This window comes from Pelodiscus sinensis, chromosome 18 (assembly GCF_049634645.1).
Source record: "Pelodiscus sinensis isolate JC-2024 chromosome 18, ASM4963464v1, whole genome shotgun sequence".
Classification (NCBI taxonomy): domain Eukaryota; kingdom Metazoa; phylum Chordata; order Testudines; family Trionychidae; genus Pelodiscus; species Pelodiscus sinensis.
The window spans coordinates 16,573,588-16,598,406 of NC_134728.1; the positions used below are offsets into that span (position 1 = coordinate 16,573,588).

At 41.0% G+C, this 24,819-nt stretch overlaps 1 protein-coding gene across 10 annotated transcripts in view; it reads left to right on the forward strand.

The window, feature by feature from the left end:
* BCAS1 (brain enriched myelin associated protein 1) overlaps positions 1–24,819 on the forward strand; it is a 98,422-nt gene that overhangs the window by 25,388 nt on the left and 48,215 nt on the right. For 9 of the 10 annotated variants that reach the window (XM_075901170.1, XM_025187927.2, XM_075901176.1 and 6 more), the window contains exons 4-7: positions 385–974; positions 13,983–14,126; positions 15,107–15,151; positions 19,770–19,910. In XM_075901170.1, coding sequence (XP_075757285.1) covers positions 385–974; positions 13,983–14,126; positions 15,107–15,151; positions 19,770–19,910 — 920 coding nt within the window. The remainder of the gene's footprint in view (positions 1–384; positions 975–13,982; positions 14,127–15,106; positions 15,152–19,769; positions 19,911–24,819) is intronic. The other variant, XM_075901175.1, reaches the window with a different exon arrangement.

Genomic DNA, 24,819 nt, shown 5'->3' on the forward strand with positions numbered 1-24,819 from the left:
CTTTCATCTCACTGCGCCTCAGTTTCCCATCTGTAAAACAGAGATGGAAATACTTCCTCCTTTTGTTAGTCTTTTTCTAGCTAGGATATAATTCTGAGAAAAGAAATAATGGGTCTGATCCAGGGCTGATGCTGAGCCCCAAAACTCCCACTGACTTCGGTGAGAACAGAGAACACTGGAAACTCACATCAGGCCTCAAAGCTAAGCAGAAGCTCACATTTTGTAACAGAGATCACCATATTTACTTAACACATTGCAGTCTTTATTGTCTTCACACAGGCATTGCATTTTAGAACGAGTGTATTAAAGCTCTGCACCACCATGATTGATAAGATAACTTCCCTGCTTAGTTGGATAATTGCTGTTTTATGTTTCTGTTTGCAGTGGATGCAAGGACAAGTGTGGAACAGAATAATGTGACCATTTCTTCCCAGAAGACAATGGAGATAAGCTCCACTTCTGATGCAAACGGAAAGAATTTTGGGAATGAAGCCAAGAATCCAACACCAGCTGCAAAATCTCGTTTTAGCTTTACTTTTTCACGGCCTGTACCAGGGCGTACTGAAGAGCAAGTTAGAGATTCATCAGTTGGACCAGCTAAGCTTGAGGTCAGTTCAGTGATGCCTGAAGCAAACAAAGCATCAAGTGAGAAAAGAGAGAGTCCTGCAACATCTGTGCTGGAGGAAGGATCAGATAAAAACGTAAACCAGGCTCCTTCTGCTGCAGAACTTAGTGAAACTGAACTAATAGCCTTATCACCACCTGAGACAGAGGAAGCAGCCCCATCAAATTCAAAACAAGTAACCTTCTTTGACAGACTCTTCAAATTGGAAAAGGGAAAGGAGAAAGAAAAAACTAAGACACCAGTTGAAACCCAAGAGGAAAGCCAGACTGAAGAAATCCCTGACACAGGCCTCACAGCTGAAGTGTCTGCTGGATTACAGAGCACACCTAACAGTGTCTCACAGGGAAAGGCAAGTGTTTGAATGGGAATATCAATGTCTTCCTTAATTAAATCTCTTAGGAATGTTAATGGTACAGGACAGAGTCATGTTCAGATGGTTGCGTGAATAAGACAGCAAATACTCTTGCTCTGTAGTGTGACCCCACATTTATCAGGGATATCTATCAATCTCTGGAAGACTAATAAAAGCTGTGGCTTCTGTTATGACCAAATTGTTAGTGTCCAACCTACAGCTTAAATTTATTTGTATTTTTACAAAGACTTAGAAAAGATAGCTATATTCATGCTCCTTTAATCTAGAGCTAGATGATGAATGGCAGCTGGCTGCAAATGCAAAAAAAAAGTACTTGGAAGCAGAATTAACTTTCATGCTTTAGGAACTTTGGTTTTGGATGGTTTTAGGAAATTCTTTACGCATATTTCACAAGAAACTTATAAAATACTAACACTCTTTTTTATGCAATAGCTACTGATTGCATGTTGTACATGCTAGGTCACAACTCTTAATGAAGACTAGAATACAATAATAACTCTTTGTACTTTGTATGTCTAGTGCCCTTCATCCAAGGAATGATAATTCTTTAGAATGGTTAGGAATAAATTTTAGAAACACGGAAAATGAAACATTAAGAAGTTAACTGACTTGCCTAAGGTCATATGCTAATCAATAGCAGAGCTGGAAATAGACCTTGACTCTCTTGTGTGACTTGAGGAAAGATCTCAGCATTTGAGATAAGCAATCTATAACAATTGTTCTGATGCTACTATTGTGTTGCTTTAGACTTGTCACAAATGTGATGCTATTTTTTTACTTTTCCTATGGAAAAGTGGGTAGAAGCAAGGAGAATGTAAATGGTTTATTGTTTATTTTACTTCAGTTTATTTATTTATTTTTATTTATGATGAAGGGCTGTCAGCACTTTTCCTCCTACATTCTACTACTTCTATTTTAATGTGATCTGAGTTCTTTCTGGCTTTAAATTATTATTAGTAGGTTCTTAAACTTAATGGGACAAATCAATATAGCTTTATTGACTTCAACACAGTCATGCTTCTTTACAATAGCTGAATAGCTAGCCAAACTTTTTCCAAGGGATGAGTTCAGGTTTCATTTGTAAATTTTTATATCACCCAAATTACTAGAGATTGATTTTGCATATCATGGTACTTTAAGCATAATTATGTTGGTCAAAGCACCAGACCCTCAGCAGCTGTAAAATGGTGTAACTCTACTATTAGCTTCAATGGTCAATTTACATCAACTTTGGATCTAACTCAAATATTTTGATGACCTCTGGGGAAAAATTATAAATATTGGATATGTTTATCAGAATCTATGGAGGAAAAGGGATTTTTTTAGAGAAATTAGTATCTTGATGGATTTAGGATAACTTCTTTAATATTGTTGCCTCAAGCAGCATTGGCCATATCTCTGAAGGAGATCTGTTTTGCCTTCTGAATATATTATTACTGTATTGTTTCTAAAATAAGTCTCTCTTTTTCCACTCTGAAATTCATTTCCCCTCCCTGCAGAAGTTTGGTATCTCAGCTCTAACCTCAAACTTGATGATCTCAGCTCCACAATAAAGCTATTTCTCATTTTAAAAAAAAAAGTTTGCCAGTTTGTTTTAAGATAAGAGTACGATAGAAGTTTATAGATAACAAATGTGGTTTGGTGCCTGTTCTTCAAAAATGGTGCACATCACTGAGTATCCCAGACAGCTCATTTATAACAGATGGGTTAGAGTGCATATGCCCACTTGTGTATATGTGTTCTGACATGGATTCATGGAATCTAAAAAACCCACTGTTTAAAGAAGAGATGTGTGAATAATCCACAATCAATAGTGTATTCAGTATATATTGCCTTTTCTTTCAGTTTGAAAATTATCCAGGGAAAGACTGATATCCTCCCAGTATTCAAATATTTTTACAAATTCCTTCACGATTAAGTCTTGGCCTATATCTGATTAAAATGATTACCTTTACAGTTAAATATAAAATTAACAATTCATAGTTTGTTTGTCCTGCTCTTTTGACTTGCCCTATGCCATTTCACTTTACTAGGAATGGCAAAATCTTTGAGGGCCCATCTACACAGCAGGGCAAAAGTCAAATTAAGCTATGCAACTTGAGTTACGTCAATTGCGTAGCTTAAGTCAAAATAGCTTAATTCAGCTTTTGGTGCTACCTACACAGCAGGAAGTTTGAAGGAAGAACACTCTTCCTTCGACTTCCCTTACTCCTTGTGAAAGGAGAGTTACAGGAGTCAGAGAAAGAAGGGCTCCAGCTCGCCATTATTTTGAAACAATGGCTTGCAGTGTAGACACGCTCTTTGTTATTTCAGAATAACATTAGTTATTCTAAAATAATGCTGCTGTGTAGGGATGTAAGTGACTAGTGGACTATTTACTTCTCCCCCTTGTTGCCTCTATCAGATGCAGCAAGGAGAGGAACATCATCTGCACAGGGGGCAGAGGAGGCAGGGACATGCCAGCTCTTAATATATTTAAAAGTCAGAAGTGCAGTGGGGGGGGGGGGGTAGGAGATCCTGGTGCGAGCCAGGACAACTGATTCCCGCACTGGGTCCCCTGCTGTGCTCCAAGCTTTTTACATTTAAGGCTGGTGCACAGCAGAGGGACCTGATGCGGGCTGGGAATCAGCTGGCCTGGTTTGTGTCAGGTCCCCACTGTACTTCAGCCTTAATACATTTAAAAGGCTGGTGCACAGTGGGGGAGACCCGGCGTGACCCAGGAATCAGCTGTCCCAGCTTGCACTGCGTTCCCCCTGCTGCACTTTAGCCTTTTAAATGTATTAAGAGCCAGCAGACTCTTAATATATTTAAAAGGCAGAGTTACAGTGGGGTTAGTTAGTTCCTGGGGTGGGGAGCTAATCCCACTACACCTCCCCCGCTTATCAATTAATCGACTAGTTAATGAAAAATCTATCAACTAGCTGATTAGTTGATTAAATGGAATTTAACATCCCTAGTGGACATACCCTGAGTGGAGACCCAACTTATACCAGAAAAAATGTTTTTAGTGCTCTACTTTAGTGCCTGCCCCCCAAACTAAATAAGCTATCTCAGCAAAATAATATTGCTGGCATATAAAATCACACCCCTCGCTCACTGGGAAACACTTGTTGCTCTATGCTTCTCTTTTTTTCTTTTTTTTTCTCCATTAAGACTTAAGCAAGCACAAAGCACAAATTTCAAATTGCATATTGATTATATAATGTGCAGTGTACAGTTCATGCTGTGTGTGGGTTGATAGGAGTAATGAAACGTGAGGCACACATTGTTCACTGCAATACATAATCCAAAATAGCTTTTCACTATGAATCTAAGTTAAACATTTGCTTGTTGTCAACAAATTCCGACATCTGTAAACCTCAAGCATGCGACTGTTTGTAGAAAGTGCCCGTCAATGTACCACAAACACATTCAAATCAAAAGAAACTTTCCCAACTCAGACAATGACATGTTAAAATGCTTCTGCTATTCACACAGCTTTAGCTCAGATACTTGGACATCTGCTACTCTCATTCATATTGAATTCTACTTTTGACTATGCATGTGAAATCAATGGGACTACTCAGAGCAGTCTAGTTAAGCACATGCAGAAGTGTTTGCAGGACTGGGCCCCTAGTTTTTTTTTTTTTAAAAAGAATCCCTTTGGAATTCAGTGGAACTGCTTGTGGACTAAGTCCCTGGTTCTGTAAATACTTTTAAGTTTAAGCATGTGAGTGGTCCCAAATGCACACAGGTGTTTGTAGGACACGGGCCTCAATTGGTACTCAATGTGAAAATGGAACTTCGGTCTTAGCCTCAAATTTCCTAGCATTTCTTTGTGTATTTGAGGAACAGAACAAAACAGTAGGGGGTGGGAAGAGGATGGAATAGGAGACCTGGATCTTTTATGATGTCAAAAATGATAAGCTATGGTAAAAATGCAGTAAAATGTATAATTAGTCTTGCGCTGCTGAGCTTTGCTTAAATTCCACATTATTAAACTAAGGCTTGGTCTCTGTCTTGAAGTATACACAAATTATGTTCCCTGTGTAACCCAGAAACACTGAGAAATGACAAGTGAGAAAGGGAGTTCTCCCACCTTAGCTAAGAGCATTTAGCTTTTAGCTCATGCAGGAGAGGCGTGTGGCTTTAGCCTCTAAGGTCCCTAGTTCAATCCTACCTGCTGATGGGCTTGACCCCCATAAAACTGATTATTTTTCACGTATGATAGCAAAAGACCTAAGATTTAAAATTACACCAAAAAATTTCCAAATGGCTAATTAAACTTGTTTGTGTCTGCACAATATTACACAATTAAAAAGAAACTCGTGTTATTGCTGTTGGCATGTTACCCTTTTTGGTGAATCATGACTTGTAGCTGCTATAAGAGCCCATTCAAGTCAAAGCATCACTGAGAGTGAACCCCCACAAATGGCCAGTAACAGTGCTGGTAAGTGAAGGACACACACCACCATTTTAGCTTAGGAAATGCACAAGCCTTCAGTCTTTGACAAACTGTTCTTTATTTTTGTGGCCTACAAGACTACATTCACATAACAGCATAATTAAAACAAGAGTAGAATTCATGAATTGATGAAGAATTTACTATTTAAGCCAAAGAAAAGATAAATTATTTGCCTGAAATGTTTCACTGAGCCAGGATTCATACAAACAAGTGTTGGCAGCAATGCATTCTTTTGATACATTTTTCTAATGACTGAACTTAGACTATAGTATAAGCCCTTAATTACTCAGAAGCTTGGCTCTTTACCAAAACGCATTTACCCAGGAACATTTACCCAGGAACATTTAGCTCCTAATGTTGACTTTCCTCCTATATTATTTCCAGAGGGTATTTAAATATGGCGCTAGAATGTGATATTGTGAGGTTCCATATTTATCGTCTCCTGCTGACATACACAGTAAGGGCCTGGTGCTGCATTCCTTACTCCAACAAAATTCCTGTTCAAGGTAGCGATGGGCCACAATTAAAGCCCAAATCAAGACCCAGATTTGAGTCTGAGTTTGTAACTTGAATGCTGATGGGGACTAATAGCTTAGGGAGCTCTTTGTACAAAATGTGCAATTATAGTTCACAGGTAACTGTCTATGAAACTGCCCACTTTCTGTAGGAAAAGTTATATGTTATGAGTGCATTTTCATTGTTTGTTCCTATGTGCACCCATTTTGGTTATGCAACTTGGTTGCCAATGTATGAAAAGATGAGTTTGACTATGTGTGTGTGTCTATTGGTGGGGAAAGAAAGAGGGATAGAGGAGTTAGTTGTGCATTGTGCCATGTGGGATTTTGAGTTGGCTCTGGATAGCATGGTATCTCAGGCTCTGTATATCCTTCACCTCTCTACATGCTGGCCTGGTATATACTAAACCAGGAAAGTCAGCTTAAGGTATGCAAGTCCAGCTATGCAAAAAGAGTAACTGGAATTGGCTTGTTTTAAGCCAAGCCGTGGCAGTATCTACACAGTGGCAAGCCAACAAGAACAAATGCTTCCATCAGCTTCCCTTACTCTGCACAGGAGTACCAGCTGCTGCCGGGGGCCGCTCTCAGCATTCGATTTATGGGTCTATACTAGACCCTCTATATTGAATGCTAGAAGATTGACCTCTGGCGTGTCAATCTTCTGGTAAGTATAGACGTGCTTTCTGTATTGTTTGGCTCTTCCAAGAGTGTGTTTCAGGTCAGCCAAGAGATGCTTTGGAATGGCTGTATAAATGTATAATACCTATTCCTATCTGACCAGACCAAATATAGTCACTAGTTAGTACTGTGTGTTTTGTTTGTGTGTCTCTCTCTTTCGTTTCTATTTGTGTCTGTGTGTGTAAGACAGAGAGAAAGAAACTCAAGTTAAAGATACTAAATAATTGCCACAGAAGTGCTTTTGAAGATGTCACCACTTTCAAACCCTAGTTTTGCTTGGCAATGTATACTCTGCATTCTGTGGTGTTTTGTTTTTGGTCTGGTGCCTCACACTTTCACTGTCCTTTTCACATCTGAAGCAGAGCTTTTATCATGTGGCCAGTACCACTATATATGGCATCCTTTGAAGACTGATCAGTGAAATTCAGAGCTGGCCCTACCATGAGGCGAACTGAGGCAGCCACCTCAGGTGCCAGACTGTGGTGGTGGTGGGGGGGCACCTCTAGGACCCAGAGTGTAGAAAATTGTGTCTGCTGCTGGTGCATATGTAGGTAGCAGAGCAGTACCATGAGAGGAGTAGAACAGGAAGAAGGCAGAATTAAGACCTTTCAAAGTTTTGGCCCAAACGAGGAGGCATGGGGGCGTCATTTGAGCTCCCCACCTCAGGTGCCAAAGTTTTGTGGACCGGCCCTGGTGAAACTGGCACAGAACTGCTGTGTTTTGCATAGGACATGCTGTTCTTGGAAAGCTTTGGCCTGTAATTGGCAGTTGTACCAACTATTGTGTCAGGTCCTAGCAAGAAAGTTCTAAATAGCCTGTTAAAACGTTTTGAGCCATTGTGATGCATTTCTTTTTGTGGTGTATTTGCAAAATGTTGAGTAGGGATTTAAACAGGTAAAATCCTGTTGTTGCTAATGAAATCAGTGTACTTAACTCCTGACAAACAGGTCTAAGACCACACCACACTCTGCGCACACTTTGCAGTGGCAAAGAAGCCCTCTATTAAAGTCTTTAAATTGCATTCATGGTTTTACATGCTCAGAATTCCACACCCCTGCTCCCACAGCCCACCACTTGCCCATACAAATACATGTTCATTTGTAAATCATATATAAATAGTTCTTTTAAAATTCTATGGTAGCAAGGAAGAAAAATTCAGAAACATGACCCAAGGGAATATTTCTTTGAAAAAATGGAGAGTGCTAAAAATGCCCAATGGCAGGTTGACATAGAAACCTCCTGTGTGTCTTTATAACTCCAGCTAGCCCTTTCTCTTGAGGTATTTCAAAGATACCACCTACCGAAGATACATTGGCAACTTTTTTTTTCAGTATTGTCCCCCAAAGAAAGTGAGCACATTATCTCCTAAAGACTATTACTACTTCTTGTGTCAGAGTTTTCCCTGCCTCTGGTAAATTCATACCACACTTTCAAGAAAACATATTGTAAGCAACCATAAGCACAGAATATTGTAGCTGTTATTTTTGTTCAGATAATGCTTAGTCCAAGACCAGGAGCCACTTGTACTGGGCACTGTAATTACTGAGTGCCTGTGCGTGTGTGTCTGTCTGTGTCTATGCATGGACAGCCAGCTACTGCTCTGAAGAGCTCATAGTCAAATAGACAACACAAAGGGTTGGAGAAATTTTGTATTAATGTCATCCCCAATTTATAGATGAGGAATTATATTCAGGAGATTCAGGGCCAAAGATGCACATAAATGCCTAACTCCCAATGATTTCCAATGGGAGTTAGGTGCCTAAACTTCATAGGTGCTACTGGATCAAGAGCTAGACACCTATCTGCATCTTTAGGTGCCTAAATACCTTTGTATTTCTGCGCTTGTGTGATTGATCAGGATTATACAGGAAGGCTACAGCACAGCAGAGAAACAAACCCTTATCTCCTAAGCCTAGAGCCTACCCCCCTACTCAGAGATTTCTGGTGACTGGATTTGCACTAGTGTCCCTTTCTCATCTTGTCCCTCTCAGTGTTGTGCAAGGGGTGTAGTTAGCCCCTGTATCAGCACTTGATCGGTGCTAGAATGTTCCAGAATGGCTTTTGGTATTTCTGACATGACTCAATGAAGGGGGGAGCACAATGAAGAGGCCAGGATGCAAAAAAAGAGGGAGGGGCACCAGTGTGAGGCAGCTTGGCAGCCAGGGATCATTTACCTGCATCCTTCCCCAAAGGGAAGCCCCTGCTGGTATTTTGGCACTTCAGCATGGCAGGGAAGGCCAAGGCATGGCCTGGAAGGGAGGAGGCAGCTGATGGGTCTACACTCAGAGCCAGCCAAGGGCAAAGCCTGGGCACTTGTTCACTGTGTCCTGGCCCTGCCTTCCTATGGTCAGCGCTGCAGGCACTCTATTCTTTCCACCATGCGGAGTAGAGGGATGGGGAGAGCCTGTACCTCTGCACAGTCCAAAGGATGCTAGCAGGAGTACAGAGTCGCCATGTGTCTGATTTTGAACCGGACAGTCCAGTATTTGAGCTTTTTGTTCGGGAAACAAATTGAGAAAATATAAATATCGGGTATTTTCTAAATAAGATGTAATGTAGATTGTGATGTAATGTCAAGTGTGTCTGGTATTTTTGTGAACTCTCTGGCAACCCTAGAGTCACTACAGAGTGGTGCTTTTCCTTAGGACTCAAGCACAGCTCTGCATAGTAGCCGTCATATTAAACCCCTGAGAAAATAAGAAGAGCCTGCTCCAGGAGCAGTGGAAGTACAAGGACCCAAGGAAACTGCTTTCCATGACCTCCTTATGCCCCAACTTGTGTAGTACATCTAGAGACCAGGCAGAATTCAGTCCCTGTGCTCTCTGGGTGCAAAAACCCCCCTTCCTCTCTACTCACTGGGGAGGTAGGGTGCTCACTACCCAAGGGAGTGGCAAGGAGGAAATGGGCCCCCAATGCCCTCTGGATTAGCCTATCAAGCAGGATTGGACGACAGAAGGGAGCAAGTCCTCACCCTGGGGCAGGCAACTCTAACCATAAGTAAATTAATCAATAGAAGTTCAGATGCATTTGTGTGTAATGTCCCGCACTCCTCATTACAGTTACCTAGACGCTAACGTAAGTTCTCAAGATGTGTGGTTTGGACGGCAGGTCAACTTTGTTAGGAGAATGAAAAGGACAGTGTATCCCTGGTGCACTTAAACATGAATTTGAATGTTCATTTATTTAGCGCATCTGGGAATACACCTCACTAAAGGGATACAGAAATATTCTTCTTTCTGTTGGTTTCTTTTTTCTTGTAGTTATTGTTATATCTGCACCTCTGGTGGGTGTGCAATAGTGGGCAAGAAACTAATAAATGATAAGATTTTAGGCCCCAAGTCAACAGCACATTCAAGCAGCACTGAATCAGAATACAGGAATGGGTTCGTGTTATAGTACGCTATCGTCCGCCCTAGTTCGCGGTTAAGTTTATAGTTCAAGCCTCGGCAAGGATTCAGGTCTTAGTTGTCAGAGCCCAAAAAGGGCCGGGTTGCTGAGAGGGAAGGGAGACCTGGGCCTGCCCTTTCTCCAGATCTCAGCCCAGGACCCTAAGAACAGGTTCTGACGATACCTGTTCGGTCAGTGGGGGAGTCCGATACGAAACTTACTGGTCCGCGGGCAACTTCCTGCCCTGTCCTGGGCTGCTTCCTTCCCTCTCTGTGACCCCTGCTCCGATTCTGACTCCTGCTCCAGTCCCGGCTGTTGCGCCATCCTCAGCTCCGTCAATCCTCCTCCTGATGGGGTCCATCCCTCCTTTAAACCTGGCGCCCTGTCTTCAGGACGCCAGCGCATGCACTCCTTGCCCCCGCCCAGCGTGTCGGAGCCGGAACGCACAGTGCATGCGCTTTCAGCAGTTCTTAGGCAAGCCCAGCTGAGACGCTCATGCTCATGACACCGGCGCATGCGCTCCTCACCCCCGCCTGGAGAGTCCGGGCAGGAACGTGCTGTGCATGCGTCTCCTGCGGCTGCTGAGCAAGCTCATCAGAGCCGCTTGCTTTTCGCGGCACGGGGGCTCAGCCTGGCTTTTGTGTGGGGAGTGGGACTCCTGCTTTCGGATCCCGTGTCCCCGTCACAGTTACAGTAAGATACTGCATACAGCATTCCTGCATGAAATATGTTCTCTTGCCATGGTTTAGTAGATTATAATTGGAGCTGGCTGAAAAATTTTGAATGTTCAAAATTTACGAAAAGGGAGTCGTTTGCAAAAAAAATATCTGGATGACCACAAATAATAAGTCTGATGCTTCCAAAATATTAAAAATGTTTTGCAATAGAGTTAGCAAACATTAGAAACTTTGTTTAATACTGAAGCCTTGTTTCTGAGATGTAAGCAAACATTAAAGAAAACCTCACAACCCCACTTAAAAGGAAACAACGCAGAAGCTTGAAAGGCTCCAGGCTCCATAAAGATTATCTGATCTATAAAGAGATCTTGCATGTGTTGACATTCTTTCAGCATGACAGTCTGGAGTCACTTAAAGCAATCGGGGTGTGCTGTCTGCCATGAAAAAGGAGGAGCAGGAAGAAATTCAGTTTGGTGAAGAGACTACTCATTCTGGGCGGATATAATGCAGCGTGAGCTGTACGCTTGCTCTCAGCAGAAATACCAGTTTCCAAATGAGTGGCCCCATAGCATCTCATTCCCTAAGTATGGGTAATGGCTCAGCACCATGGTCCCCTTGTTGTGCCATTCCCTGTGCAGAAAAGCAGAGTGTGTATCTCAGAAAAGACTTGATCCAGTATCCATTGGAGTTGACAGTAATCCTGCCATTAACTTCAATTGGAATTTGTGCAGGCTCAAACATCTGATTTAAATCTCATCTCTGCTCTCTGTCAGCATCAAGCAAGACCTTAGAACAACAAGAAACCCAAAGTATGAAAACAACCATGTTTTGAACCACCGGAGCGGATTAAAAAATGGAATTGCTTTCTCACAGGATATGTTGACATGTCCAAATTTGTTTTTCCCGAGAAAAGTGGGTTCATGGAGAAAACTTCAATCAACTCACTCATTTTCATGTATAAAATGCCTTACAATTGTGATAAAATGAGCTACTGCCCTCTATAGTGCTAACAGTTATGAAGTTATCTGTTAGGAGCAGGAATCTCCAAGGACTTATCTACACTAGGACCTTAGTCTGAAATAACCTCCCCTGCACGGTCACATTTGTAAGTGATGTGTCCACACTGCCAAGCCCATTATTCCAGAATAAGGAGCCACAGAATTCGGACTCTGTAGTCCTGTTTTCATGAGGAATAATGCTATTCCTGAACTTGTAAGCCTGACATAACGTTAGGGTGGACACTCCGGTGCCTCTAATTCAACTAATTGACCTCCAGAAAGCCTCCTGCAGCTCCCCAGAGTGCTTTCTGGAGCTCTAAGTCTGAGGTAGCGGCATCCACATTAACGGAGCCTGCCTCAGACTATATTCAATTCTTCCCCATAGGGAGGACACAAAACTTAGAATTTGTAAAATCAGGTGCCCAGATGCCAAACTTAGTAAATTTCACATGGCATATCGGAGCAGTCGACAAAGGCTTCCCTTGTTGACCGCGCCGCATCTAGACTGCCGTGCTGTGCCGGATCAGCTGATCGTTAGCACAGCGCAGTGGCCATTTTTATTTTAATGCAGCGGGGATTATTTAAGTTCCCGCTTCTTTGACTGTGCTGAATAAACTATTTTACATGTCTCCGTCAACGAAGCCATGTAGTCTAGACGTAGCCTTAGTGTAGACATGGCCTAACTGGTCTGCTTGCACTTCGCTAATCATGCTGTTGCTTGTTAGTTACAATGAAATCTTCTGCATTGTAATTTTGTATGGCATTTTACATATGAAAACAAGTACATTCAATGTCAGTTTATGGTGTTTTACATATAAATGACTATTTGAAAAGGGAATAACCTGCAGGCTTTGTCTACACTTAACAGTTTAAAACGTAGCCGCAGCAGCACTTTAAACTGAAAGTGTGGCCACAGCACGAGTGCTGGGAGGGAGCTCTCCTAACCCTCTATGTAAACCACTTCTGAGAGGGGAGTAGCCAACAGCGATCCTGCTTCGCACTGGTGCTTTACAGTGCTGTATCTTGCTGCTCTGGGGGAGGGGATGTTTTTTCAAACCCCTGAGCCAGAAAGCGACAGCACTGTAAAGTGTAAGTGTAAACTTAGCCGAGTCCCTAAAGCCCAGGGCCCAATCCTGCAAGGTGTTCAGTGACCCAGTATCCAGAGATTTCAGTGAAGATAGGGATGGTCAGTGCCTGAGGCACTTAGGACATTGCAAAATCAAGCCCTTCAGATGTAGGGTTGCCAGGGGTCTGGTTTTGAACCAGACAGTCCAGTATTTGAGCTTTCTGTTCGGGAAAATATAAATGTCCAGTATTTTCTAAACAAGATGTAATGTAGATTGTGATGTAATGTCAAATCAGTCCGGTATTTTTGTTGAAACCATCTGGCAACCCTACATGAGAGGACTCACACTTCTTGTTATTTCTTCTAGGTATTCATGTAGAAACATATTTGGAAAGGGGAATGAGAATGTTTTGCCCTGCATGTTAGATAATTTCTCAGCCATCAGTGGTGCCAATGTCATAAATGATGAAGACAACCTAAGGACCACATTTTCTAAGATGTTTCAAAAAGCTCAGCATGGTGGATATTGCGCTCTTGAAAATCAGGTTGTAAATGTCCTTGTGGCAGCTACAGAGCACGTCTGCCAATATGGTCCTTATTCATTGCTTACATGGGAAGTGAGTGCCTTTGAAAACATATTCATAATGGAAGGACTGCCCTGATTGTGTTGTTTGGAAAATCTGGCCCTGCATACATGAGACACAGCTCTGCGTGACCTAACAAGCTAGAGTTATTGTTGATGTTTGATGGTGGTATGAGATTCTTTTTTTAATACGGGTTGTGATTTTCCGATAAAAAATATTTCTGGAAATTGCAGTATATTGAGGAGCAGAAGCTTTCTTTGTATGTTGTCATCAGACACGGAGGCTTCAAAGGCCAAAATCTCAGCCATTTGTTACCATTCACAAGTGCTAAAGCCATATGAAGAGAAAAGGGGGATTGTTTTGGATGCTGTATGCAATTTTACTTGCTGTCTGTGTTATACTCTGTAGCTCAGAACAGTGTTCCTCTGCCAACTGCAAATGCTTACCACATTAGAAGAGAGGGGCAAAAAGATTTGTATAAATGCGTGATTGTTCTGACTATGTGGGCTGGAGAAGTATGGCTGGAATTGGGGTTGTGACTCTGAGAGCAACAGGATGCAAATCACAAGTGTTACTTTTACATTCCTCTGGAGGTTAAGCAAGTTGGGGCTGAAGAAACTGTGTTGTCTTTTTAGGATATAGATGACTGCAACCAAAAAGCTGCACAGCCAGGCTCTGCGAGTGTCAATCCTGACGAGGCAGTAGTAAAACAAGAGAACACCAACATTTTTGGCTCAGAAGACTACAATAATTCTGTCATGAGTTTCTTTAGAACATTGGTAAGTGTTTGCCTACAGTTTTTCTTCATAGAATACACCTAAAAACAAAGACTTATGAAATTCCAATCTATATGCATCTAGGAATATCTAATATTCTCATCATCTCAGGTACCAAAAATTAATGTTATAAAACTGAATTGATGCCTAAATGCTTAGATTGATAGGTAGAGAGAGACTGTGGCACCTTAAAGACTAATTAGGGCTTAAGCTTTCATGGGTAAAAAACATTTCATCGGATGCATCTGATGAAGTTTTTTACCCACGAAAATTTGTGCCCAAATAAGACTGCTAGTGCCACAGGATTCGTTTTTGCAGATAGACTAGCATAGTTACCACTGTGAGATTTAATTATATTGATTCGGAAAGCTTTGTCTATTTATAGACTATTTTAGAACCCAAGTTCTGTTAAAAATATTTTCCATGAGTTAAAACATGCTTTGAAAATGTCTAAATGTACCAACAAAACAATTATTAGTTACTGGCAGCACAAATGTAAGTCAAGGAAGAGACAGGAAAATCATTAAGTACTTGGAAAAACAATAGTTGTTAATGAGAGTGGAAGATGAGTAATGAAAATACTAAATTAGCAATGCAAAAGAAAAGCAAATGTCATAGGTTATAATCCAGGAGGATTAGAATTCATGAGTGGGTTCATCTTGTATTGATAATAGAAGCTGCAGGTTTGTCTAATGTATTTTGATCTTGAATTTTTTGTCTTACTAACTAGATGCTGTCTCAAAATTATATTCAGGAAATGAATGCATCTCATATTAATATGGAATAAGTCTTCCCCCATTTAGAAAGCAAAACATTGTTTGATATTTGTAGGTTGAATGTGTATTCTTTCCCTTATTGCCATAGATAAGCCTGCTAGTTTCTAACTAACTGATGAAATTCCAGATCTTTCCTTTTGAAAGAAGCTAAATTTAGACATATATTTCATCCACAATTACCCTATTTTGTTTTCTCAAATATTTAAGGTTTCACCAAGCAAATCAGAAGCCAAAAGTGACTCTGAGGACAAGGTAGGCAGTTTGCTTGATGTTTTTCTCTCTGTCTTTGCCATTACATTGTGCTCAGATTGGCTTCAATGCTATCCTTTCTTCTCCTGTGCCTTCCCTTCAACTGTACATGAGATTACTGCTTGTTGTAGTGAAACAGTAACCTTTCAGAAACAAAATACAAAAGAAGAAAGATGATCATAGACCAGTCTATTTTTCCCATTCAGTTTCAAATATTGTACTGAATATACTACTCAATTCACTTTCCACGGCAGAGGTTTGAATCTGAAATAGTAATATTATTATATTGGAAGCTATTTAGATTCTCAAACTAGATGAGTTTGCGGTTTCTGGATGAAAATCTGGCCCCACTGAATTTAATTGCAAATTTTTCATTTACTATTGGAGCGTCACAATTTCTTTTTGATTTTGCTTATATAGCTGTGCAAAACTTCCAGGTTTCACTTTCTATTATTTAAATGTGAAGATAGATATTTTTCTTGAGTCTTTGCATACAGGAGATATTCTCACCTGTTTGTATAGAGGGCCACAGAAGTCCCTTAACACAACAGAACTGTAGCTATTCTGTGCAGGGTGTGGCTAGCTGTGGAAAAGGTACATAGGAAGATGTCAACACATTCTGCTCTTGCTGGACCTGAGGTCTAAACCTGATGTATATTTGGTAATAAAAATAACTGTTAATGTAGGTAGTTCTTTTACACCAGTTTCCTAATATTCTTTATGCCCCTTTCATTCTAACAACTAGCCACATTTTGACAGGTTGGACATGTAATAGGGTCATGCACACAATTTACTAACTTATCCACACAACTCTGTCAACTGCCCCTAACTATCAAGGATAAAGTTTTTAAAGGAACCAATACGAGTAAGGCACCCAAATCCAATTCAATATCAATGAGATTTGTCTATCTAGCTATCTCAAGAGCCTTTGAAAATCCCAGTCTATATACAGTTGCATATCTGGCTTTGTGAAAACCAGCCTGATATTTCTACAACACTTGACGATAGTTGTAGGCACACTGTAGTCAGGAAACAAATACACTGTTTGGGATTGGTTTGCTAACACACCTGTAAAGGTAAACATGTCCGGGTGCCTCCAGCAGGATATGCCAATCAGTCTTTGTACACAATATACAGAGCTCGCTGGGGAGTGCTTTCTATAAAGAACACATTTTTACTTCCAATCATTGTTTTCTAGAATTAACACCATGCGTAAGCATTTGGATTGTCAAGAAAAATAAATCCCCACTTCTGGTGAGATTTATTTCCATTCAATAAAAATAAAATAAAAAGAAGGTATCATGTTGTGTATTTGTTTTGTATTATACTAAATTTTACTCCTGCTCCCCTAAACCCTATTTTAAAATCAGTTTGGTAGGGGAAGAGTGAGGAACAAATGATGAATTTCTGATAGGGGTGACAAGTATGAGAGGGGTAACTGTGTTAGTCTGAATCTGCAAAAGCGACGAGGAGTTCTGTGGCACCTTTAAATAGACTAACAGATTTACTGGCGCATAAGCTTATGTGGCAAAGACCCACTTCGTCAGATGCATGGCGAAGTGATGGGGGTGAGTTCGTAATCAATGTTTTTGCTTAGGACAGGATTTTTTCCACTTTCACCATAATAAAAATCCTGTCAGAAAATGAGAGTACTAAAATTTGCCCCTAATTCCAGTTAGGGCTTGGTCTTCCACTTAGTGAAATCAATGGGAATTTTACAGCTAGCTTCAGAGAACAGGAGCAGGCTGTTCTTCATGAATACAACAGGGAACGGTTTTTAGAGTGCAACCACTTTGTCTGCAGAATAAGTTCTTTCTATATATGTGTCTTCATTGCAGAGACAGCCCATATGCTTATTTGCCTGCTGCCCTTAACTCTCTGCTCCTGACTGTCCTCACCCAATTTAGGTGGTGCTCTCAACCCAAGCTAGCTGGCACAGTTGATGTAGTGGGTCAGCCTGCTGATGGGTGGAGAGGCAAAGAAGGCAAAGGAGACTAATTGGTGGAGGGGTAAAGGAGGAGAGTAGAAGTGGCAATGGCCAGAGCTCTGGGACCTTTAAATTGTTGCCAGAATGATGTGCCAAATGCTCCGGGCAGCACTAAGAAGGCACACCACACTCTGGGTGGGGGCTGGCTTGGTGTGCTCTATGTGGTGTGCCCTGGCCCCTGGCTGCCCGAGCCCTGCCCCTTTTGCCCAAGGCCCACTTCTTCTGGGATCCTGAAGCCAGCTCCCGCGTTCCCCCCCCCCCACACCTTGCACAGGGGCCCATAGGGGCTATCAGCATCCCTGCTAGGGTTTAGAGATCGGGTTCCACTTCATCTCAGACTGGTAGCCCACCCACTTTGCAGTGAGGATTCATTTGAGTTCCGACAGCCCTCAGTCTTCCCACAATTTCTTTCAGGACAAATATTCTCCCACAATTCACTGGGAAGGAATTGTAAAGCAACTCGTTTTCCTGCAGCACAAGAATAATAGGATATACCTCCATAGAGGATATGTCTAGACTACATTTTTTTTTTGAAAAAAATTGCCCTTTTTTCCAAAAAAGTCACCTGCATCCACACTGCAATCGCGTGCTTTCGAAATTAAATTGAAAGAACACAGGGTTTTTTTCGACATTGGTAAACCTCAAATTATGAGGAAGAACGCCTTTTCGAAAGAGATCTTTCGAAAAAAGGTGTGTGGGGACACAGAACAGGGACATTTTTCAAAAGTAGAGGCAACCAAAAAAAAGCACAGGTGCCCTGGTGGCCATTCTGTGAATAGCAATCAGAGCTTTCTTTTGAGAGCATCCATGTGTCCATCACTTTTTCGATCTGGTTTTGAGGTGTGGATGCTTTTTTTCAAAAGAAGCCTTTTCGAAAGAGTTCTTTTGAAAAAGCTTCTTTTGAAAGAAGCTTGCAGGCTAGACGTACCCTCAGTGACACACAGCTGTACACAGCACCAGTGATGACACAGTAGTTTGGAGAGGCCTTTGCAATGTGGCTGTTGACCTGGGTTAACTCAGCAGTGAAAACATACCCTTAGATCTATCCAAAGAACATAAGGAAAATCCTCACCTTCACCCTGGCAAAGAACAAATCAGAGTTGAATTTAGCTTCTTAAAACACACCAACATGCTGTTAACATGCTCTCTGATCATGGGTGCAACCTTATTGATGTCATTGGAATTTCAGCCTTCTAAACAAAGGCAGAATTTTCACAGTACAATAAGTCTGTACTCATCCTGAGCTGAATCACACTGTCATAGGATTAGCTGGTTCTTTATAAGTTATTATTGGCTAAAGTTCATAAAACCCTTCATAGAACTCCTGAACTTGTCATCTGAAGAAATGGGCTGTGCCCAGGAAAGCTCATGATACCATCTACATGTTTTGTTAGTCTTTAAAGTGCTACCAGACTATTTGTCATAGGATTAGCTGGTTCTTTATAAATTATTATTGGCTAAAGTTATTCTCTTGACTGGAACAAATTTGCCCTCAACTGCATATCTATTCAACCCTTCATAGAGCTCCTGAACTTGTCATCTGAAAAAGTGGGCTGTGCCCACGAAAGCTCATGATACCATCTACATGTTTTGTTAGTCTTTAAAGTGCTACCAGACTATTTGTTGTTTTTTTTAAGTTTATCCTGTACAGACTCACTCAGCTACCCCCTGAAGCTTGTCCCACTATGTTCTACCGGTTAGTAGAGCAAGGAGAATATCAACAGCACTGCAAACACAAGAGGGTAAAGAAGAACTGACCATTTGTTAATCTTAATAACTAACTCAAAGATCCAGAGAGAGGCTGCAATAGAGTTATGAACAACTACATGTCTAGGGAAGATCTAAGTGTCAGGCTGACTTCTAATTTCTATGTCGGCTTCAGTTTCCTGCAAATTATTTCTTATTATCCTGCTTGATCCAGTGAACAATGTGCCTTTAATTTTCTTGAGGGCACTGTAGATCAAACACTATGTATTGCTTTAGGACTTGGATCTGCTGGTTTCTGTAATTCAATCAACTCTGATTGGTCAAAGCTTTCAATACCCAGTTAGCAGTTTTCATTTTGGATTTGATTAGTTTAATCTGGTATAGTCATACTTTTGAATGGATTAGGCCTGATTTTTTTAAAAAATTCATTCATGTAAATATAAATCAGGAATACCATGTATGCAGTAAGTGGAGTTAAAGTGGGGTAATAGATCAGAATTAAGCCCAAGACATTTTCCAGTAGCAAATGAAAACAAACATAGTGTGATTCTACCATTCCACCTAAAATTAGATTATCTCAGTGATCCCGTCTGGCTTTATAATGTTAAGTTGCATGTATAATGCCCTGCATTGAACACCATTGTGCTTTCATACATTTATGTTCACATAATTTTTCTAAGAGGTTGATGAAAGAGTAGTCTGCACCTAAAACAAAGTCCATTGGAACTGAATAATATACACCTATTATACAAAAAAAAAATATAACATTGTTTGACGTGTTGTCCAGGATGAAATGAAATGTTTGGCTTTAGTATACCACATATAAGTGTTTTTATTATGTATTAATTATCACTTCATTATGTATAATTAATAATGCATTAAAGGAAATGGAGTATGTAATAAGCTATGATTGCTGTTGCACAAAAGGAATCTAAAGTGGAAAAGAGCCATGGTGAGCATCCTGCTCAGAAGACAGCACCAGAATTCCAAGCTAAAGGAGCCAAGAAAAAGAAGCCAGAGAGTCCCATGTTAGGACACAAAACATTTAGCAAAATCTTTAGGCATAAGGTCTGTATATTATTCTAGCAAAAATGGAACCCTGAGCAGTAACAGATGGTCCTTGTCACAGCATGAAGTATTAAAATAATTGGATTTAATGTGGTGTGACTGAGATGGGAATCTGGCCAACCCGTAAATAATTTGAAAAATAATGAAATGAACATTTAACTAAAACCTATAGAGAAAAAAATGTTTTGTAACAAAACAAAGCAAAAATCCCTCATATACCATCTGTGAATTCAGGATTCTGAAAGAATCCCTCTAATCCTCTAAAATCTATGTTATTTGATTATTGTCCTAAATCATTCAGACTAACTAAACTTACAATGGCCATAACCAGAATACATAGAAGATTAGCACTGACAAACAATGAATTACGAAAAAAGGTCTCCTTCAATGGAATGCTAGCTCTAAGGGCCCAATCCAACTTGCACTGAAGACAATGAAAAGATTCCCATTGACTTAATTGGATGATTCGCATGCTTAAAGTTAGGCATGTACATAAGTATCTTGCTTAATTGAACCAACACCAAACATGCATTGAATAGAGATGGTTGGAAAATGAAGTATTTTCACATACAAATATTTGACTTTTCATTGTAAAACTGAAACATTTTTGGCTGAAAACTGAATTTTGTTTTTGAGTGAAAATCTGATTTATTTTTCTGCAGTGAAAACTTGAGGAAAGCAGACACTTTCCATGAAATTTTTTATGTAGGTTAAAAAAGAAAGAAGTGTTCACAGAAATAGCTCCAGAATTCAGTGTGTTAGATCTTAATCAATATTTCTGTCTAATAAGGACAATCAAGATTGATGGTGTGATGCACTGTGATTGGGAGGCAAAGAACAGTCCCAATATATCCCAAAGAATGTAGCGTCAGAGGCCTTTTAGTTGAGGGAGGAAAATAATATTAATTGCATGCGTAAACTCCATTCAAACACACACTTGGAATTTTTTGAAAGTAGGGGGCTTTTATAATTGGGGTTGGTTGTGGGGAAAAACCCCTTTAAATCTAAAAAGAACATTTTATTCTCTGTTCACTAAAAGTTTCACGTTCCTTCACTTTTTTTCTAGATTGGAAATGTTCAGTCTCATTTCCTGGAGGGGATGACAGTCTTTTTGCAGCAGTTGAAAATATTGGGTCTCATTTTGAAAACATGACAGCTAATCTATTTTAACAAATAAGTTTTATTAAGTTAGTGGGTCACACTCTACCCATTAGAGTCACTCCACTAGTGTCAATCTAGGGATATAAAGTCCCATTTAAAAAGTTAACCAGTTAAACATTATGGCTTAACTAGTTAACTGGGATCCTGTGGGCAGAGGGCTGCTCTGGCCAGGCAGGGCCCACCTCAGTACACTGCGGGCAGAGAGCTGCTCCAAACTGGCCGGGCTGGAGAGTCCCTCTCCCACCGCCCCATGGTGCGGCGTGATAGGCCTGGCCGGGATAGTGCAGCCTCCTGACCGGGGCACCGGTAAACAAGTTACCCAGTAAGGTGATGCTTACCAGGTAACTGGTTACCCTGTTAACCTTTACATCTCTATGGGTGTGTCTAGACTACAGAGTTTTGTCGACAAAAGTGGACTTTTGTCGACAAAACTATACCTGCGTCTACACTACCGCTGAGTTCTGTCGACATAACGTTGACAGAACTCAGCAGTTTTGTCGACGCTGGTAAACCTCATTTTACGAGGCATAACGCCTTCTGTCGACAGAGTTCTGTCGACAGAAGGTGTTATTGCATGTAAACTGTCCTTGCGTCTACACTGCCATGTCGACAAAGCAGCTTGCTTTGTCGACAGAACTGAATGTAGTGTAGACGCTCTTTGTCGACAGAAGCTTTGTCGACAGTATCTGTCGACAAAACTTCTGTCCACAAAACTCTGTAGTCTAGACGTACCCTATGTCAAATGTGACTAACTAATATGTTTTTTTAAGCTATTCAAAATGCATACTTTGTAAGATGAATCTCATGCCTCTTTCTATGGAGATTTTTTTCTTGTGTTTTTTGAAGTATGTAGTTGTTTTGTTTTAAAATATATATGAACTTACCACACTATAAAACAAGTGTAAGTAATATTATGACTACAGAGTGTGACACTCTCCAAAGAAAAGGCAGGTGGAAAGTTCAAAGTAAGCTAAGACACTATCCCAGTAGTTGTAGCAGAGGACTCAATTCAAGACACTATCTTTTGTGCCAACAAAGGAATGTCAGTCCTTTGTGTTGGTTTGCTTCAAAATCTTAAATTAGTGACTTTAATAATTGAACAATGAAATTCCTCATGTCTTAATTTCTGGTGCTGTGACGTGACAAGGTTTGTAACTTAAGCATGCCACATCTTCTGAATAATTACTGTAGGTAAAAAAGCTGATCTACTCAAAATGATGGTTAATTATTTTACTAAACTTAAACTGTGAACACTTCATTTTGAGAACCCTTAGCTACTCTTAAGAGTTTTTTGTGTTTGACTGTCATCATCCTGGAGTGTCCACCATAGTGAAGGAGAACAGCAATTATTTTGAGATTTTTTTTTAAATCCATTGTTTTTCAGTGTTGTCTTTTATAGAAAATACTAACTTCTAGTCAAAATAAGCATGATAAAAAAAACAAGTTTCAAATAGGGCTCGTGAGCAGTAACATAGGATGTAATAACTGACATATTAAGTCTGAGGCTGTGAGATTTTTGTCAGATTTGATGGAATTCTCCCAGCTGGATCCCTGTGCATCATGCACTTTAGATCCTAAGTGTATGTTGCTTTATGTTCAGATCCAGTTTTTAAACATAATGTTATTGATTTATGAGATTCTATATGGAAAGCAGAGAGTTAATTAATTAACTTTCAGGTGTTATTGCTGAAGTCAGCTTCTGGCATTCACCCTGAAGTTCTGTAAATTACTGTGGAACATTGGTGCTAACCACAAAAGGGAAAGTTCATGTCTCCAGCAGAACACTTCCACCTGGTCTTCCATGAAATCTCCCTACAGCATGGCAAGAAGCCTAGAACTAGAGAAGCAGGAAGAGCATTTGCCCTGTATTCTAACTTATTGCTTCTCTTCCTTTTATAGAATTCAGCTGCTCATTTCCTAATATAAACTGCACTATAATTTGGAATGAGCAACTCAAGGATCATGATAACTGGGGTTTAGATTATTTTCTGAAAATTAGTTCAGTGACGTTTGGATCTGGTGGCATAAATGTTGTGCTGCAAGGCTACTAGTGCCTCAGTAAACCCAATGATCCCAATTTTGATATGACCAATTTCCCAAATCTTTTACATAAAATTATTAATTGGTTCTGAGTTAACAGGCTTTATAGGGAAACTCTACAGAGAGGAGGAGGAGGGGCAATGGGATCAACTTCCAACCTTCACTGCCACTCCTCTGGAGCCATACCACTAGTTTATAGCCTGGAAATTAGCTGCTGTTCTGTTCATGGAAATTCGTAGTCCCTGGCTTCACATAGGTGCGGCTTTCGTAGACTCTTCCCTGTTCCATGCCCACTCCATGGTCTTCAAAGTGCAGAGATGCCCCTCTGAGTGACCATTATCTCTTTGCCATCTCCCTCTCTGCCTGCATAGCCTTAGTGCAGGTGCTTAGAAGCAGGGCTGCCAGGTGTCTGGATTTTGGTCTGAATACCTGGCTGAAAGGAACCCCGGTGGCTCCAGTCAATACCACTCACCACGCAGTTAAAGTGCAGTTGGCAGGGCAGGCAGGCTCCCTCCTTGGCTCTGCACAGCTCCCTGGAAGAGGTGATGTGTCCTTTGGCTCCTAGGCAGAGGGGTGATCAGAGAGGCTCTGTGCACTGCCCTGCACCGACAGGTGCTACTCCGAGCTACGGTGCTGGTCCCTGCAGGCAGAGGTAGCACATGGAGCCCCCTGACTGATCCCAGACCTAGAGGCCAAGAAACATATTTGCTGCTCCCAGGCAGCCATCTAAGGTGAGTGCTGCCCAGAAACTACACCCCACAACTCCTCTGCCTCAATCAAGAGCCCCCTCCTGCACTTCACTGCCCCAAGCCAGAGCCCACTCCCACACTCTGAACCCTTCAGCCGCAGCCCAGCTCCCTCCCCCCCCCCGCACCCTAAACCCCTCATACCTTGCCCCACCCCAAAGCCCCAGATGGAGCCCTCATCACCACCAGTACACCACCCCCTTGCCCCGGCCTGGAGCCCCCTCACACACCATGAATCCCTCCTTAAATTCTAACCCTACCTCAGAAACCACACCCTCAGTCAGAGCCCTCAGCCCTCTCCTGCACCCCAAACCTCTTACCCCAGACTTGTAAAAATGAGTAAGTGAGTGAAGGAAAGGGTGAGCAAGTGACAGAAGGGAAGGATGGAGTGAATGGAGGCAGGCGCTCAAAGAAGGGGCAGGGGAGGAGTGTATACTTCTGTGCAATTAGAAAGTTGGCAACCCTATTTAGAGGGTGTGTGCAGGCCTTCTGAGCTTGGTAAATGTTACTCCCTAAAGGTTTCAAGAATACAGAACTTTTATCTTCACTATTGAATTAGAGTATATAGTACTTTTCAAAACTCTGCAATAAGATCTGATGTTCAAACAATCATAACAATAAAAATCTACTTAAAAAGTCATTTGTAGTGGGCATGGCTTACATATTAACCAGGCCTCAAAACAGAAATTAAAAACAAACATTACATCGCCCTACATAGCTCAGAATACATCCAAGACAATTCTCTACCTCAGCCACACCTAGTACAATCAGATCCACTATATTAAAAAGCCTGATTAAGAAATTTTGTAGCGCTGTTCACAATATCTTATCTGCGTTTTGCTACAAAACATAGATTACATTATATCATTTAACCGTCAACATTTCTTATCCTAGGCATTAAGACCCAGATTTTCAAAGACACCGTTTTGCAAACAGTTCCCATATACAAACATAAGCCAGGG